Source organism: Saccostrea echinata, unplaced genomic scaffold (genome assembly GCF_033153115.1).
Source record: "Saccostrea echinata isolate AGI-Se365-2 ecotype Australia unplaced genomic scaffold, CSIRO_AGI_Sech_v1 ptg000025l, whole genome shotgun sequence".
Classification (NCBI taxonomy): domain Eukaryota; kingdom Metazoa; phylum Mollusca; class Bivalvia; order Ostreida; family Ostreidae; genus Saccostrea; species Saccostrea echinata.
The window spans coordinates 18047154-18062033 of record NW_026889774.1 but is presented as its reverse complement, the minus strand read 5'-3'; the positions used below and the strand labels follow the sequence as shown (position 1 = coordinate 18062033).

General features: G+C 33.8%; 1 protein-coding gene and 1 long non-coding RNA gene across 3 annotated transcripts in view; one reads left to right on the top strand and one right to left on the bottom strand.

Annotated features, from left to right (window-relative positions):
* LOC133192070 (actin-related protein 5-like) overlaps positions 1–14880 on the top strand; it is a 99248-nt gene that overhangs the window by 46269 nt on the left and 38099 nt on the right. The window contains exons 11-13 of the mRNA XM_061327914.1: positions 1805–1957; positions 11758–11841; positions 11997–12105. Coding sequence (XP_061183898.1) covers positions 1805–1957; positions 11758–11841; positions 11997–12105 — 346 coding nt within the window. The remainder of the gene's footprint in view (positions 1–1804; positions 1958–11757; positions 11842–11996; positions 12106–14880) is intronic.
* LOC133192086 (uncharacterized) overlaps positions 1–14880 on the bottom strand; it is a 427629-nt gene that overhangs the window by 382250 nt on the left and 30499 nt on the right. The window lies entirely within an intron of this gene.

Below are 14880 nucleotides of genomic sequence, written 5' to 3'. Positions count from 1 at the left end.
CATTATTTTTCTGGGAATTTCGGCACTTTTCAACTTAGATTTTTGGCCATATCTTGAATATAGAGATGAACAGATTGTCAGCCCAACTCCTCTTAAACCGCTGCACAGAACTTCATCAAACTTTGCAGATATTTAGTACACAATGTGAAGATGTGCATATTACCAGGAAATTCTGATTCCTTTATTTTTCTGGGAATTTCGGCATTTTTCAACTTAGATTTTTGGCCATATCTTGAATATAGAAATGAACAGTTTGTCAGTGCAACTCCTCTTAAACCGCTGCACAGAATTTGGTTAAATTTTGCACATATTTAGTACACAATGTGTAGATGTGCATATTACCAGGAAATTCCGATTCCATTATTTTTCTGGGAATTTCGGCACTTTTAAACTGAGATCTTTGGCCATATCTTGAATATAGAGATGAAGATTGTTAGTGCAACTCTTCTTAAACCGCTGCACAGAATTTCGTCAAACTTTGCAGATATTTAGTACACAGTGTGTAGATGTGCATATTACCAGGAAATTCCAATTCCATTATTTTTCTGGGAATTTCGGCACTTTTCAACTTAGATTTTTGGCCATATCTTGAATATAGAGATGAACAGATTGTCAGCCCAACTCCTCTTAAACCGCTGCACAGAATTTGGTCAAAATTTGCAGATATTTAGTACACAGTGTGTAGATGTGCATATTATCAGGAAATTCTGATTCCTTTATTTTTCTGGGAATTTCGGCACCTTTCAACTAGGTAATAAGGAAATCCACTGGAATCAGCTTTTGTAATGAAATTTTATGTGAAATAGTTTATGACCTTGAAAGACCCTATTGATTTTGAGATCAAAATATTAATGATTTAACACACATACACACACAAAATCTAGGATAGTTCTCACACCCCCCCCCCCAAACACCCCCCCCCCCCAAACCCAAATTGGTGCTTTGCCTTAAATAATTTCATAAGTACAGTATATAAACAAATTCATATGACTACATCATAATTTTGTTTCCATTAATTATTTAAATGTGTAAATTGTCATGTGTTGGACATGGACTTACACTCATTAACAAATCAAAATCACTTAGGAATTTAAATAACAGTTTGTCAGCACAACTCCTGCACTGAATTTCCTGAAACTTTGTAGGTATTTCATACATACAAATGTAATGTATAGATTTATTTATTACCAAGAAATTTTGATTCCATTATTTATCTAGAAACTTCAGCCCAATTAAATTTGTAACATACAAAGATATGAATGTCCTTATATGCAAGAAGTTTTGATATGATGATTTTTTGCAAGTAATGCCCCTTTTTGAATTATACTGTGTATTTAAAATGCACTGTGCAATTCATTACATGTTGCATTGTCGAGTTTTGGGGGAGCGTGGGGTATGTGAGCTTGCTCACTTTTTCTTTCATTCTTATAAATATTTGTAGCTTTCTTATCAAAATTTGTATTTGTCATTGTTAACTTTTCATGATTTCGACTTCTTCAAAAGTTTTACATGTGAATTATAAAAAAAAAAATCTTGAAAAATCTTTTTCTCAAGAACAGTAAAAATATGATGAGTCATATTCATGTGGAAGCATCCTCAGGCATTGAAAATTCAAGATAGTTTAAATCCTCCCTGGGATAGGGTTTGACTACAATATATTAAAAGTTTTACATAAGAATATATAGGGAAAAAATCTGCAGATGAAGAATAGAAGGGCCAAAGTTTCTCAGGTGAGCATTTTGGCCCAAGGGCCTCTAATTTTAATTTGTTGTAATGAAGATTTACATGTTTTTTTTTTTGACAGACTAAGAAGCCAGCAGTTTATGATATGATTGACATACCTGATGATCAGTTAACACCAGATCAAATATCCATCAAGAAGAGACAGCGAATGCTTAAAAACGCCCGAGAGGGACGCATGAAGGCCCAGGCAATCCAGAGGGAAAAGCAACAAAAAGTAGGAAATACTTAAACACTGACATATAATATGTGTACACACTGACATACAGTTATGAATTACACATCCTGAAATTCAATAAGAATGACACATACAGATGATCACATCAATCCATTCAAGTAAGACTTATACACATATTACATAGAATAAGAATTAAACACATAATCAAATAATAATATTAGTTACATCCATACTAATTAAAGTATTACACCAACAGGTAAACATTCAAGTATAATTATAAATACATGGATATACAAAATTAAACACATACTGATTTATTTATACACAAACAAAACAAGGTTTTAAGAGTTCAGTTGGTTTAATGTCTAACATTTCAGTAATACATATATATAAAACACTTGAACACACAGAAAAATGTATACAAAATGTACATCTCAAAAACTCATATTTTTGGTGCTCTGGGGGCTACTCATTACTTTCTCTACCTTTCCTGCCTAGTCCTAAAAGCGATCACTAATTATTGTCACTCTGAGCTGATCCTTAATGTACACAAGCCAGAATCCTGCCTTGGGCTGATCCCTGAAGGCATGTACCAACCACTGATCTTAGGAGTGCATGCCTGGGGCTGATCCCAGCAGGCCACAAGACCGGTCTCAGACTAATACATTTTCATTTGAAATAATAAAATCGGTGGCTAATTAGTTCTAATGGACCAATAAAAATTTCTGGAAAACAAAATGAATAAATTACCAATGTTCGATTCTCGACAACTTTACTGGAAAACCCCGCATGTATTTTTAGCTTTCTAGTTTCTTGGTGGTAATTAGAAAATTCCGAGTCAATTCGGTGCTTAATTTTAGGACTGATTGATATGAAATCAAACATTTTAGTGAACATGAATTAGTATGACACATAAAGAAAGATGTCGGACGTTTTGAATGTAATGAATAGAGAAAAAAGAATGAAAGTGGGAATATGATCGTTCTTCCTGGTGTGGATTAGTAGAAGTAAAGAAGCACTTGTCCGGTCGGACTAAAGCCTAAAAATATTAGTGTCGAACTCTGAGATAACCTCTGGGCTGATCCCAAGAGGATGCTCGACAAGATACAAAGCCTAGGGCTGATCCCTAAAGGCTTGAACCAACCAACACTCCGGGCTGATCCCAGGAGTGCATAAAGCCTGGGGCTGATTCCAGCAGGCCACAAAACAAGCCAAAACACTAGAGTTAATACTATGGGCTAAACCCACAATAAGACATACTAAGTATTCCAATATGCTACCCTATACAACCTAATTATCTAAACAAAAATAATCTACCTCACACAAAATAAAATGCAAGTAGTGTTGGGGGCAATAAACACTGACAAACAAGAGGAAATAAGAAACACTGACAAACAAGTGGAAATAAGAAACACAGACAAACAAGTAGAAATAAGAAACACAGACAAACAAGTGGAAATAAGAAACACTGACAACCAAGTTGAAATAAGAAACACTGACAGGCAAGTGGAAATAAGAAACACTGACAACCAAGTGAAAATAAGTAACACTGACAGACAAGTGGAAATAAGAAACACTGAACGACAAGTGGAAATAAGAAACACTGACCAACAAGTGGAAATAAAAAACACTGACAGACAAGTGGAAATAAGAACAACTGACAGATAAGTGGAAAAAAGAAACACTGACAGACAAGTGAATATAAGAAACGCTGACAACCAAGAAGAAATAGCATACATGGACAAACCTGTTGAAATTTGCTCACACTGACAAACACGTAGAAATTACACACTGACAAATAGAACCGACATATAGTAGGAAATACACACCCTGCCAATCAATAGAAATTACAATCACTGACAAAAAAGAAGTAACACGCACTGACAAACAAGTAGAAAATGCACTTAGAAATTACATACACTGACAAACAAGTAGAAATCACATACACTGAGAAACAAGTAGAAATTTACATACACTTACAAACAAATAGAAATTACATACACCTACGAAGAAGTAGAAAATACACACACCGAAAAACAAGTAGAAATTACATACACTGAGAAACAAATAGAAATTACATACACTGACAAACAAGTAGAAATTACATGCACTGAAACAAATACAAATTCCATACACCCACAAGTAGAAAACACACATGCTGACAAACAAGTAGAAATTACACATGCTGACAAACAAATTGAAGTTACACACACACTAACAAAAAAGCAAAAAAATACATTCACTGACAAACACAGAAATTACTCACACTGACAAACAAATAAAAATGACAAACTCTGACAAACACATAGAAATTACATTCAGTGACATACAAGTAGAAATTACAAACACAGACAAACAAGAAGAAATAACACACACTGACAAACAGTTATTAATTTCATACACTGACAAACAAATAGAAATTACATACACTAATAAACAAGTAGAAATTACATACACTGACAAACAAGTAGAAATTACATACACTGACACCCAATTAGAAATTACATATACTAATAAACAAATAGAAAGTACATACACTGACAAACAAGTAGAAATTACATACACCAACATATAATGAGGGATTTCATACACTGGCAAACAATAAGAAATAACACACACTGACAAGTAAGTAGAAATTACATACTCCAACATATAATGAGACATTACATACACTGATAAACAAGTAGAAATTACATATACTGTCAAACAAGTAAAAATAATTTACAATTACAAACAATTAGAAATTACATACATCATCATATGATAAGAAATTACATACACTGACAAACAATAGAAATTACACCCACTAACAAACAAGTAGAAATTACATACACTTTTTTTTTTAACATAAATGTTTTAGGTTTGGATTTTCAAGATACTTGAAATCACTTAATTAATTACTTGAGTGTAGACTGAAACATATTTCAAAAATATTTAATAAAAAGAAAGAAGAAAAAACAAGAGAAAGAAAGAAGAAAATTTATCTGAATGTGTAACATTGTGAATCGTACCATATTTTGTATTCCAATCGGGATCAGTACGGTGTTTTGTTCTATTTAATTGGGTTCAGAATCGACACAATATGCAAGGATTACAGTGCTGAAAAAAAGTTTGTATAATTTTTCTTTATCACGAATTCAAACGATCGCAATTTGCTGAAAATTGAAGAAATCGCGATTTTTTCCGACCGCGATATTAACCTGCTGTACAGTACACTGACAAACAAGTAGAAATTACATACTCCAACATATCATGAGAATTAAATTACATAAACTGACAAACAAATAGAAATTACACACACTGACAAACAATTAGAAATACATATACCAACATACAATACACTGACAAAGATACAGAAATTAAACACTCTGACAAAAAAGTAAAAATTTTACATGCATTGACAAAGAAGTAAAAATAAGGAGGGGCCGTTCAATTAATGATGCAAAAGGTCATCTTAAAATAAGAAAAGTATAACTACATGTAATACATATTCTTAATATTTTCAATCATTCAAAGTATTCCTTGTTACTCTTTACACATATCTTGGTTCTTTGTACCCATGACCAGAAAACCTCAGCATATTTTATCTCTAGGGATGCCCCAAAGACACTGAAGAATATCGATATTGTACAATCTTCCTTTGATTGTTTTCATGCATTTTTGGAATAAAAAGATCTAACTATTGCTAAGATCTAGCAAGTATGGTGAATGGCAAAACTCTGTAAACTTTCTTTTCTTCAAAATTTCATTTATTTCTTTATGCTTATTTGCAGCAGTGTTGTCAGATACAGGAAAATTACCCTGGGGACCGGTATTTGGACTTCCTTTGCAGGAAATCTGTTTAACTTTCCTTAGTACAATTTGAACACAAAAGTTACCATTGATGGTCCTTCATTTGGGTGTATGTATACATTTTTCTGGACCTCTTGAAAAAAGTGAAAACTAATAAAGCATGTTTGGAGCCCTTACTTCTCTTTACAAACCTTGGTAATAAGACGGCAGCTTTTTTGTGTCACCTGCAGAGCAGAGCTGCACTAAGGGATCAGTTTACACATGTCTGTCTATCTTCTCCATCTGTCACACCCTATATCTCAAGAACTGTAAGAGATATGGATTTGATATTTTGCATATCTAATGCTTGGCACTATGGATTTTGTAAATTACCATGGTTACCTCGTTACCTTTGACCTTGAAATTTGACCTACTTTTCAAAATATTTCACAGTGCCGATATACAGCATATTTTTGACATTCAAGTCTATGCTATTTAGCATCTGCACTGTTTGTCATAAGATAATATGAAAAATACCAGCATTACAATCCACTTGATGTTGACCTTTGACCTACTTTGCAAAAATATCTCGGGCAGTTTAATTAAACTTATGACTTTTGAATTTTGAGAGGCAGGGTTTAGATAATCAGCATTTATACATGTTTATGAGCTCATAATACTGTATTTTGAAACTGTATGATATTCAATTACCAGACAAACCTATATTTAAATACTGTGAAAATACACTGGGATCAGTATTCCACACTGGATTGTGTAGACTGAGAATTGCAGTAAAGACAGACTGAAATTTCTTTTGAATGATTATTGGAAACATGCTTAGCTTTTGAAAAAGTACTTTGAAACTGTATGCTATTCTGTTACCACACAAACATATTTAAATACAATAAAAATGCATTGGGATCAGTATTAAACAATGGATCTTGTAGACTGACAATTGCAGTAAAGACAGACTGAAATCTCTTTTGGAGGATTGTTGGAAACATGTTTTAAAAAAATGACAAATAGTTATTTCTAATAATTTCAATTTAATTATTCATTTGAGGGTTGTGGTACCATGTTTTCTTTGATTGTCAGATTATATCACAGTCTAATTATACTATCCATGGATGCCATTTTTTCTTTGCAGGCAAATGCATGAACTATCAGTATATCATGCTTATTGTAAGTGAAAAGCTGACCACTCTTAGATTTATTTACACCTGTAAAGAAGCTACAAAGCAGGCGACACATGCGTTCCTTGGAACACTCTAGTCTTTCATTCCACATTTTATTATTGATCTTCCTTTTCGGCTATAAAAAGTGCACCCATGTTTCATCATCCATGATGAAAGTTATCAAATCTTCTATTTTATTTATATATATTTTTTTAAATAGACCGTTGGCACATTTAACGTGTGTTTTCTCTTAGGCATTTGTAAGAAAATAAGGCACCTTTCTGACAACAGAAATATTATTTAGTCAAACCTCGTTTTCTCTAACTCAATGGGACCCCCCAAAAAACTTTAAGATATCCAAGGAATTGAGATATCCAGGTTAAAATACTTAAGGAATAAGGGTTTGGGACTTCCAAATCACTTCAACATATCCATGGTATTCAAGATGTCAGTGTTCCAGATACCGAACTTCAACTGTATATTCATTTCATTTGTCAGAATTTTATAAAATGTTGCGATGATGAAATGTTTAGTGTCTTAGCAATGTCTTTCAGTGTAAATCTAGCATTTTCAGATATCATGTTGCACACAGCAACTGTATTTTTTGGTGTCTCTACAGATTTCAATCAACCAGTCTGACTGCTAAATTTTAACTCTACTTTTTCACTTTTGAATTTCTGAATCCATCTGAAAACTGTACAGTTTTCTAGGCTATTCTTTCCACATATAAAAATCATATATTTAATATGAGTTCTTTGAAGATTTTTGTAAAGAAGCAGTTTTCACATAGGCTCTCATTAGCTCACCTGAGCTGTAGGCTTAAGTGAGCTTTTCTGATCAAAGAGTGTTCGGCATCCGTCTGTCTTCTGTCATCTGTAAACTTTTCACATTTTCGACTTCTTCTCAAGAACCACTGGGCCAATTTCAACCAAACTTGCCACAAAGCATCTTTGGGTGAAGGGGATTTAAGTTTGTTCACAGGAAGTGATGTGCCCTTTTTCAATGGGGAGATAATTAAGAATTCTTGAAAATTTGGTGGCATTTTAAAAATCTTTTTCTCAAGAACCACTGGGCAAGAAAAGATGAAACTTCTGTGAAAGCTTCATTGCATATATAGATTCAAGTTTGTTCATATCATAACCCCCGGGGGTAGGGTGGGGCATCAAGAGGGGGTCGAAGTTTTACAAAGGAATATATAGGAAATGTCTTTGAAAATCTTCTCGAGAACAGCAAAGCCATGGTTAGTCATATTATAACAGAAGTATCCTCAGATAGCATAGATTCAAGTTTGTTCCAATCATGACCCCTTTGGGGTAGGGCAAGACCACAACAGGAGGTCAAAGTTTACCATAGGAATATATAGGAAATACCTTTAACTAGAAATATGTCCATAGGACATGAATGCCCCACCGAGGGTATATTAGTGATGCAACATGAAAATTTGTATTAGTGTATGAAATTTGATGAGAATATTTTGAATAGTTTCTCAAAAATTCAAATTGAAATCTAAAAAGTTGGATATAGATGATAAATTCTCACCAAATTATGTGTAAGTGCATAAACTTACTTAAATATATCTCAAATGGTTTCTTTAAAATTAAGCAAAATGCAAATCTAAAAAAAGTGAGGTCAAGGTCACAGAAAAGTTCAAGATCAAATGTTTTTGATGCAGTTGAATACTTCTCACAAATACGTATCAGCATATTTATATTTGATAAAAATATTTTGAATGTTTTTTTTTTAAACTGAGCGAAATACTAATTTAAAATAAATGAAGTTAAGGGCAAAGGAAAAGTCAAGGTCAAATAATGTTGATGCAGTTGAAAAGGTTACATCATTATGTGTAAGCATATGAAGTTTGATAAAAATATTATAATGAATGATTTCTTTAAAACTGAGGTAAGCACAAATTGAGAAAAGTGAGGTCAAGGTCAAAGGAAAGGTCCAGGTCAAAAAATGTTGATGCAGTTGAATAGCTCTCATCAGTATGTATCAACATATGAGGTTTGATAACACTGTATTGAATGGTATCTTTAAAACTGAGCTAAACACTTATTTAAGAAAAGTGAGGTCAAGGTCAAAGGAAAGGTCAAGTTAAAAAAATGTTGATGCAGTTGAATAGCTTACTTCAGTATGTATCAACATATGAGGTTTGATTACACTACCTTGAATGGTATCTTTAAAACTGAGCTAAACACTTATTTAAGAAAAGTGAGGTCAAGGTCAAAGGAAAGGTCAAGGTAAAAAAATGTTGATGCAGTTGCATAGCTCTCATCAATATCTATCAGCATATGAAGTTTGATAAAAATATCTTGGATAGTTTCTTTGAAATTGAGCTTTGAACAGAGCTAAACGCAAAGCGCGACGGAAAGACAGATGGGAGGACAGAAGACGGACATGACAAACACTATATGCCCGAGCCATATTCATGGCGAAGCATAAAAATCTTCTTCTCAAGAACAGCTAAGCCATTATTAGTCATATTAATTTATTTATTACAGAAGTATCCTCAGGTAGTGTAGATTCAAGTTTGTTCAAATCATGACCCCTGGGGGTAGTGTGGGGCAACAGCAGTAGGTCAAAGTTTTACATAGGAATATATAGGTATAATGGTTAAGGGCCATTTGAGTGAAATGCATTGAAGACTTCAAATAATGGAATGACCTGACAACCCTAGGAATGGACTAGCAAAACCAAAGGTATATAAGGCAAAGCTTTGGGAATGTCAGGCATTCAGAAGCTAGCTGAGAAGTTGGATGTTTAATCAGGAAGAAAGAAGTTAAGGTATTCCATCCCTAATAGCAACAGATTTAATGAACTTGAATACATAACAGATGTGTAGGTGTTGAATACTGAGTAGATTTAGACATAATTCCCATTTTTACTATTACCATGTTAGGATGGGATGTGTCCTAATATATGACCTTGAATTTTGGTAAGAGTTATAGATCTCCTTTGTTTTTAATGATAAAAAAAAAACAATGATAATGATAAAAAAAAAAAAAAAAAAGACTTGTCTGGTAAAAAAAATCATTTTCAATTGTCATTCTATTTCTAATGTGTTTTAATGCATCTTTCCACCAAAGTATTTATTGATATTCTTATTATTTGAATTTTTATTTCTGAAAAATCGCTCGTCCCCATAGACTTCAATGCAATCTTTGTTAATTAATTACTACTAGTTATTTACATTTTTGAAACTTTCTTTTGGTAAACCCTTTTCTACTGTACAATGCTCTAAATTAATATCAGAGTATTATGTATGTGATGGACATTTAAGGATAGAGGATGGAAAACCTTAAGTGTAAGAGCAAAATGAAAGTATAAAAGTTATAAACACCAGTGGCAAGCATCCTAGGGATTTTTTGTTAAGGTCTGGGTGTAGTAAATCTGAAGAAGATTGAGACACCTGGTTCTTATCTAACAATGGGAACTTAGGGGAGAAACATGGTGCAAGTAGTACCTTACCCAGCCCCCATCTGTAGATAAGAGAAAATTTAAGTACTGTGTGATATACCCTCAGACAGAGCTGTCTTAATAATCATTCCAATCATTAAGGAAAATTTATATATCCCTTGTAAGAATCTGATCATACACGTTACATAGGAAATGTCTTTAAAATCTTCTTCTCAAGAACAACTAACCAGTTATTAGTCATATTTATACAGAAGCAACCTTAGGTATTGTAGAATCAAGTTTGTTCAAACTATGACCCCCAGGGGGTTGGGGGGGGGGGGTACAAAAGAGGGTAAAAATTTTACGTAAGAATATATAGAAATGATCTTGAAAAAATCTTATGCTCAAGAACAGCAAAGCCATGATTAGTCATATTATTATAGAAGCATCCTCAGGTAGTGTAGATTCAAATTTGTTCAAATTAAGGGTGGGTAGGGTGGGGCCACACTGATTGATCAGAGTTTTACATAGGAATACTAGGGGGAAAAATCTTTAAAATTCTTCTGTTTGCTTCTGAACAGCAAAGCCATGATCAAGGATGGGGTCAGTTACATAGGAAAGTAATTAATTAGTAATATTGAAATGGAAGCATGCTGAGGTAGTGTAAATTTTAGTTTGTCCCCCCTGCCCTCCATCATTGTTCAATACTGAACTGATTTCTGCTTCTGATTTCTGCTTCTTTCTAGCCAATGTGCTCAGGTGAGCAATGTGCCCATGGGCCTCTTGTTTTTGTTCATCTTGGCAGATATCATTTTTAAACAGTTTGAGCTCAGTGTAGTGACCATGCTTACTTTAAGTGAATTTTTTTGCAAGGACAATAGGAAAAATCATGGGGCACTGTGCTTAGAAACTCTTAAATAAGACTTTTCAACCGTATAAAAATGAATATAAATACTTCTACATTTATTATTATACACTATATGTTGCATTATTTATTGAATGACCCTTGTACATTCACTGAGAAACAAGTAGAAATTACATACACTGACAAACAGGTAGAAATTACACATCCTGACAAAAGAGTAGAAATTACAGACCAACATCAGAGTATAAGTTTAAAACACAAATAGCATATTTTGTCATTAGTTGCATGGTGCAAAACTGATGCTTGCATGGATCTTTCTTAAATGGGAAGTATAAATTGATGAATCATTGTATCAAGCATTGTATAATGGGAAAATCTTCACCTTATTAGATATTATAGCTGTTCTACTTAAGAAATTTTAATCATTCAATCAAGAAACAGTTAAAATACTAGGCAACAAACAATTGTTCTGGGTTTGCTTTGGGTGTGCAAAGCATGCACTTGTATTTGCACATTACTGTTTATTGCAGATAGGGCCAGTTGTGTTATGAATGTCCAAATTAGAAAAATAATTAAGAAGTAATTGTGAAAAAGAGTAGTGAGCCCCTACATGACTGGATTTTTTTTGTAAGGAAATGGAAGAAGAAAGGAAACTTGAGCAGAGAAGACTGAAAGATTTTGATGGTTGGTTACATTTAATCAGAGAGAAAAGAAGGGTGAGTCAAACTAAAATTATATTTTATAGAGGTCAGTATTATTTATGTTTTAGTTTACAAACAAAAACATGCAGAGATAAATTTACTACATGCATCTTAAACATTGTATTTAGCACTATGTGAATATGATACCTGTAACAATGCAATCTTAACAGAAACTTATGGAGATTCGTAATGCAAAAAAGCAGAGGAAGGCAGACCTGGCCAAGAGAAGGACTTATGCCTCACAACAAAGGATGAAAATGATCACACAACTAGTCTCTGGTACATGACGCTTGATTCTTTGTAATATTACAAATCTCTGTTAGCCTTGGACTTTCCGTAGGGCATGGCATTCTAAATAATTACCGTCTGTCAAATGGTGATCTAGTTAAGAAATTAATAACATCTGCAACTTTAGATTGTTGTTGACAACGATGAGATGACTTAAGCCCCACCTCTTTATAGTAAGAAACACTGTCATTGGATTCTTGCTACACTCATTGACATTCTATCCCAAGTCTATTTCACCCATGAATGAAAAGCTGTGTAAATTTCAGTTTGTCATTCTAGTACGTAATTTGACAGACTTTCATATCAAATTCAAAAATATGAGAGCACACTATTTCATTGTAATTAAAATAGAAGTGTACATCTTTAGGAAATCCATGGTAAGAGATCGGGGAGAGGGGAGTATGGATGTGTATGCAGTACGTATAGGTTAAATAAGTGTGACTAGATCTAAGATTTATACTGAAACTTAGAAACAGATTTTTTTCGTCAGATGGAAGTATCAACATTAACCATTTTCAACTGAAAGCCACTTTAGTCCTTTCAATGACCTTTTAATATGACTAGACTTACAGGAAATAGTTGCAAATCATTACATACACAACGATAGCCCTCTTGAAAAGTAAAAAAAAAAATTAAAGTTGTAATAATTTTAGGTAGAGATATTGAAATGTTAAATTCGAGGCATGGCCATAGGAACTGGGAAAGGGGGGCACAGGGGTGTCGTGCCCCTCATAATTTTGCCGATATATAGAATACTATAGAAAACAAAGCTACTATATAATTGTGCCCCCTCAATAAAAATGTCTGATGACCTTTCTTATGCTCATGCCCCCTCAATAAAAACATCTGATGACCTTTTTAGCTCACCTCAACGAAGTTGGGGGAGCTTATGTTATACCGTTGGCGTCCCAGGTTAAGGTTTTTGGAGCAGTTTTCTTTTCAAGTACTTCTATGGCCTATATTAGTCAGAGATGCATGGAGGATGCTTCTAGTGTGTTTCATTGTACCAGTCAAGGTTTCAGATGCTGCAATTTCAGCTAAAGAATGACCAGGTTAATGTTTTTGGAGCAGGTTAATGTTTTTGGAGCAGGTTCAAGTTTTTGGAGAAGGTTAAAGTTTTTGGAGCAGGTCTCATTTCCAAGTAACTATAAGCCCTATATTGACCAAACTTGCATGGATGATACATCTAAGGATGCACACTACTGGACTTGCTTCGGATGCTGAATCTGACCTATATTTTACGGATGAGTGACCAGGTTAAAGTTTTTGGAGCAGATGTCATTTCCAAGTAACTATAAGCCCTGTATTGACTAAACTTGCATGGATGATACATCTAAGGATGCACACTACTGGACTTGCTTCCGATGCTGGATCTGACCCACATTTTCCGGATGAGTAACCAGGTAAAAGTTTTTGGAGCAGATCTCATTTCTAAGTAACTATAAGGCCTATCTGAACCAAACTCGCATGGATGATGCATCAAGGGACGAACAATCTCAAACTTGCTTCAGATGCTGGATTTGACTTACATTTTCTGGATGAGTGAATAGTTTTAAATTTTTAGATAAGTCTATTTCCAAGTAACTGCGAGCCCTATCAGACCAAAATTTCATAAATGTTGCATCTAGGGATGCACACTCCTAGATTATTAGTTTTGTGTGGGACTTAAAGACAACATTGGTTGAGGTGAGCTCTGTAATCTCTGATTACCTATGTTTTTTTTTTTGCTTGTCAAGGAATTTTTGGTAGTTGATAGTAACCCCCCTCCCCAAATGAAAATGTATGATTGTGCCCCCCCCCCCCCCATTCCAACTAAAATTGCTTCTTACGGGCCTGCGAAGTATTTCACACACACACGCACACACCCCCTTACACACCCTTACACACACACACACACCCTCACACACACACACACACACACACACACACATATATATATATATAATTATATATATATTAGGGATGTCAACGAGTACCCGGTTAACCGGGTACTCGATCGAACGTCCGAGTATCGAATACTAAAAATGGTACTCGGTTACTCGGATGTGTATTTTTTCTCATTTTAAAGTACATATTTTTATCAAAAACTTATCAAAAAAAACTTAAATATGCATACGGGTAATAAGCGTGTCGTCATCTACACATGTAAACACCCGTTATCGCCTATAGCTGTGTATATACAGTAATTAGTGACCTATCACCTGGTATACAGCTGTTCTCACCTATCGTGGTCTTTAATTTTTTTTATTGCTTCAATGATTGTTTTTCAGTGAACATCGTTTAATATTGTCTATTATCTTCAAATCATTTTCCACGTATTTAGTTAATATATGACAGCGAAATCAGACATGCATAGAAATGCCCCTACTTCAAAATAAGTAAAGATTCCAAAAAATGTTTAAAGTCAGTTTCCATAGTAAGTTTAGTGTATACGGGGGAAACAACCAACATATGAAAAAAAGATTAGACCAGCGATCCAAACAACGCCCGTTCCTTCTCTTTCGCTAGTCTAATCATCACAAACCTGCATAACAGATTGTCCTTTTGATGAAATACATCTTAAACAAGAACTGTAAACCATTTGTAATTTTAATTTATTAATTGCGTCATTTGTGTTTATTTAATAAATAAATTTAGTACCAAAATCATTTTCGTTGGACTCCATGTTTATATACATTCATCAAATGTGATAAAAATAGCTTTGGGTTTTAACAAATTAACAATTAAAAATTCTTGTATTTACATTTTCACCAAGTACCTGGGTAC